Source organism: Microtus ochrogaster, linkage group LG9, assembly GCF_000317375.1.
Source record: "Microtus ochrogaster isolate Prairie Vole_2 linkage group LG9, MicOch1.0, whole genome shotgun sequence".
Taxonomy (NCBI): Eukaryota; Metazoa; Chordata; class Mammalia; order Rodentia; family Cricetidae; genus Microtus; species Microtus ochrogaster.
Window position 1 is genome coordinate 26,967,500 of NC_022034.1, and position 4,937 is coordinate 26,972,436.

Below are 4,937 nucleotides of genomic sequence, written 5' to 3' on the forward strand. Positions count from 1 at the left end.
CACAGAGCAGCAGCACTGAGAACACACATGTGCATCCTCCTGGAGTATGTACACCACAGAGCACACCTAGAACACACATGTGCATCCTCCTGGAGTATGTACACCACAGAGCAGCAGGCACTGAGAACACACATGATCATGTCTTTTTCCTATGACTGATTGACAGTGCAGCATGAAAACTCCCAGAGCATTTGCAGGGGTGGGAAAATGATAGCATGCTGGCCTTGTACAGAGAGACACACCACCTATCCTTACAGCATCCTAACTGCCAGGATAGCAAGTCCCACAAGCATCACAGGCACAGTAGCAAGGGAGAAAGGGACAAGGCTGAAAGGCTGGTGATGCTCACTTCTTTCACAACTCAGCAGGGAACAAAGAAACAAGGGCAGACAGCAACAAATGAGGGGGAAAGAGAAGAGGGGTACACCTAAAAAGTGTTCAACGGGGGCCAAGGAGATGATGAAGCCAGTAGGATGCAGGGGACCTCATACAGACTCTGGGAGCAGAGGGTAGGATGTGGGCTGGGGGTTAGTATAGTTCAATGTATTTACTAAGCATCCAACATAATATCTATTATAAAGATCAAGGAGAACACAGAGTCAGGCTACCCTCTGAGTAACCTAGCAGGTCTCCAATAACTCAGATATTTATCCCAGAAGTCTCAGTGTGACTGTTCAATGAGGATTTTTGAATGTTTGTGTGTGTATGAGTGAGAGAGACAGAGACAGAGAGAAACAAAGGTATAATTTCTTAAACCTTAATAAGACTCAAGAAAAACACAGTGGAGATGTAGGAGACATAGGTATCTACAGACCCTGGTAATGCTACAAGACCAAAATGTGGGCTGTTAATGCTAATAAACCTCCATTTCTACTCCAGGGGTTAAAAAGGCAGCTGCCAGCTCTAAACGTTTGTAGTTAAGAGGCAGACATCATGGGCACCAGAAGCAACTTGGGCAAGTTACAACATCTGCACTTACTTCAGTTTTCCACTCTGTACAGTGGGCATAATAAATCTACTTCCTCAGGTTTCTATGGAGATTGAGTCAATACAGGTTAAAGCACATAGGACAGAGGCCACTCACACTGAACGGACAGTAAAAAGGTGACGTCATTCTTCCTGGTTACCAGCCATACACTCAGGGGGCTGTGAGTCAGAAAGCTGCCACACACAGTTTGTGTATTTGTGATGGCAACGCGGACAACTGCCCAGTGCAGGTTTAGCGTGAACCTCTAGGCACGTTCTGCAAGGTCTCGGGGGAAGTATCTAGCTGTCCCATCCAAGTTTCTGTATCTGCAATTTAGAACACCTTCATGTCGTGGACTTCTTAGAAGTTTGTATTAGCGAAAATATATTTAACGTTTGCTATTGTAACTTCTCTCTACTGTAGAAAATGAAAGATGGGAGGCTTCAGAAATTCGGGAAAAACCAGGGTTGAGCAAATTCAGAGGCACGTGAACTTGAAATGAGCTCGTCATCATTTTAAACGAACTGGAACCTAAGCTGCAGGAGAGGAGGCTTCAAGGCCTCACACAAGCCTGGCTTCTGCTGGTTTGGACACAGTTCTAGAGATCTAAAAATGAATCGTTGACATTTTCAGAACCTGGTTATGGAGTTCCAGTTTAAAGGGCACACACACAGCCCTCTCCCAAAACACGCGTGGCAGTTGCCATGACAGCAGAAGGCAGCACCTACCAAGCCTTTGTTATCCTGTGAAGATGCTGTACAAAAGCATGCTCATGGGAGACTCTTGACTAATTGAGTGGGAAAGGCTAAAATACATTTCTGGTTTTTAATGTATTTTTTACATTAAAAAATACATTACTGGTTTTTAACAGTGGGTTTCGCCTGTGCCTGGACTCAGGAGTCATGCTGGTGTATTAATAACTAAGTAGGTAGTAAGCAAGACAAATAACATATCTAAGGCTGAAAACCAAGGAAGATCTGTTTGTTCTTTTCCCTTTGTCATCGTCTCCTAAGAAGCCATATCTTACTATTCTAAGGGAATGGTCGGAATCACACAATTTAGCCACCCAAGTCTTCTGTTACACTACTTTTCTTCTTTGTCTTGTCGATTTCAACTCAGACTTCCAAAGGTTAAGTAGCTATAGTGAAGAAAAATGGCTTCTAACTGAGTTGATAGTCTTCCCCTGCCTCCAAAGTGAGAAGAGAAAAGACACAGACAGGAGGAAGAAGAGAGAGAAAGCACCTCCGGGGGTGTGACGGCCCTACCGCGTGCTCTTCCATGTTCTTCAACCGCCCACCCTTGGAGCAACACACTGTGTCGCCACACACCAATGGAACTGACCAAGTTGGCTTACAACAGGGAAATGGGCATCTCCTAAATGCCAACAGTGCCAGACACTGCCCATCCAACCCACCTGAACCCCCACCATGGCCCATCGTATCGAACTCAACAGAGCATGTCTTCTCTGGGCCTCTCCTGGTCACAGCCCCACGCTTCGTCCTGATTAGCAGTGGAGATGACCACGATGGCTTGCTACACACTTGTTCCAGACGCTGGTGAGCTATGCTGGCTTCCATCTTGCCACCTTCCTCGGCAGCAGGCACTACACCTTTGCAGATGAGGCACCTCAGTCACGTGGTGTTTTAGATGTATGCTCACGGTAACAGGCCAGCAAGTGGTGTGACTCGAATACAGGTCTGTTTAGTTAAGAATTAACTAACCCCCCGTTTAACGCCCGCCAAGTTATTGGCAATGATAGGGTCATGTAGCAAGAAGAGCCTAATCCACCCCTGCTCTAGACCTGTGGGTGGCGACCCCTTTAGCGATCACATATCAGATCTCCTGAATATCAGATATTTACATTACAATTCATAACAGCAGCAGAATTGCAGCTATGAAGTAGCAATGACATAATTCTATGATTGGGGGTCATCACAACATGAGGAACTGTATTAAAGTGTCACAGCGTTATGAAGGCTGAGAACCACCGCTCTGGAGGCTCTTGTGGTAGACCTGAGGTCTCCCAGGTGGGGGTAGGGTTCACGGAGGGAAGTCAAGTGCAGTTCCCCCTCTTCTCTGCCACCTCCACCACTGTCCCTAAGACACAGTTTTCAGTAAAGAAAGTGGCAGGAAGAACGCTTTCATGTGTGGAATTATCTAAGCTGGTGACGTGACGGGGCATGAGTTCACACAAGCCCCACGAGTGGCATGGACACAGAGATTTCCTAAGGACTTGATAGAAGGCCAGTGTGATGGCTCGGTGGGTAAAGGCATTCGCCATCTCAGGACCCAGTTCCACCTCTGGAACCCGTATGGTGGAAGGAGAGAGCTGACTCCTCCGTGCTGTCCTCTGACCTCCATATGCGTGTGCGTGTGGTGGTGCATACAGGCACACACACACGCACACACCAAAATAAACAAACAGTTAAAGGAAATGTAAACGTTTTCCAAGTTGTATCTAGTACTTACAATTTTATGACGCCGTCTGAGCACCTGGAACACGGCTGCTGGCTGCTCCTGTCCTGTTTCTGTTGACTCTGGCCCAGTTGAACAAACCTACAAACACAACAGACGAGAACAAGCTAAAGAAGGAAGCCCCTGCAACGAGCCCAGGGCAGCCCCAATCGGCGAGTACTTCCACAACCACAGCGGTGCGGCTGAAGTCGCCCGTGCGTTTCCATTACCAAAGTGGGAAGCTATACAACAAGGAGTGCAGGAGCAGGGGGTGGGATGCTTGCAATCAAAGAACAGAGACCCGCCCTGAGGCAGGGGAGCTGCTCAGAGTCCAGAGCACTGACTCAGTTTCCTCAGGACCTAACGGTCCTCTCCCTTCTCTCACTCCCAAGCATGCTCCAGCTACTCCTGAGGAAAACCCTGCCAATCAAATACAGGAAGCTGATGGGCGGCCTCTGCCACATCACCTCTCCCAGGAAGGCTGAGTGGCATTCACATAAGCACTAATTCAGACTCCTGACTGCAGGTGGGCCCTTCCACACATGCCCAGCTCCCCTCAGAGATTCGGGGTGTTCTGTTTTCCTGCTCCCATGGGAGGTGACAGGGCAGGATCAGGAGCCTGTTTCGTTTCTGTTTTTCTGCCATTTAAAATGTTTTCCTTTGATGACTACTGATAATCTTATTATTTCTTTTTCAGAAGCTTTCCTGAAGGTCCAGGGCTCCAGGAGCAACAGTGATCAGATTCCTGCAGTGCTGCAGACAAACGCCCTAGAGCAAGCTTTCATCCTACAGTCGGCGATGAATTGTGCCCAGTTTTGGAAAGGATGGGGGATATTATGTAATATTAGCTACACACATTTAAAATTTTCCAGATAAAGTACAGTCACTATCACAATAAAAGAAACAAAACATTGTGGGGCTGGAGAGAAGGCTCAGTGGGTAGGAGCACTGGCTGCTTTTCCAGAAGACCTGGGTTCGATTCCTAGCACCCACATGGTAACTTATAACTGCCTATAACTTGAGTCCCAGGGGATCCCAATGCTCTCCTCTGGCCTCCTTGGACACCAGGCAAGCATGTGGTACATGCATATACGTGCAGGCAAAGCAGTCGTACATATAAAAGTAAAATTATTTAATTAATAAATAAAAAACATTGTTTGCCCATGTATGAGGCTATATGGAACAGAAAGTGTCCAGGTTTGGTTAGGAGGGCAAACCAAAGCACGGGGGAGGTGGAGAAAGAAAACAGAGCAGGGCTCAGTGGGAAGAACAGAACCACAAAACTGAGTGATCCGATGGCTGCAGCTTAACGTAAGAACAAGCGGGAAAACAGGCTGCAGGCCAGGAGCAGCTGTGTCTCTCCCAGCGCTCTGTGCCCTGAGTCAACTGTGACCCTTCCAGTGCCCTGAGTCAGCTGTGCTCCTTCCAGTGCCCTGAGTCAGCTGTGCCCCTTCCAGTGCCCTAAGTCAGCTGTGCCCCTTCCAGTGCCCTGGGTCAGCTGTGCCCCTTCCAGTGC

At 47.9% G+C, this 4,937-nt stretch overlaps 1 protein-coding gene across 1 annotated transcript in view; it reads right to left on the minus strand.

Moving 5' to 3' along the window:
* The window catches only part of Fig4 (FIG4 phosphoinositide 5-phosphatase), a 119,582-nt gene that overhangs the window by 29,033 nt on the left and 85,612 nt on the right, over nt 1-4,937 (minus strand). The window contains exon 22 of the mRNA XM_005363562.2: nt 3,437-3,523. Coding sequence (XP_005363619.1) covers nt 3,437-3,523 — 87 coding nt within the window. The remainder of the gene's footprint in view (nt 1-3,436; nt 3,524-4,937) is intronic.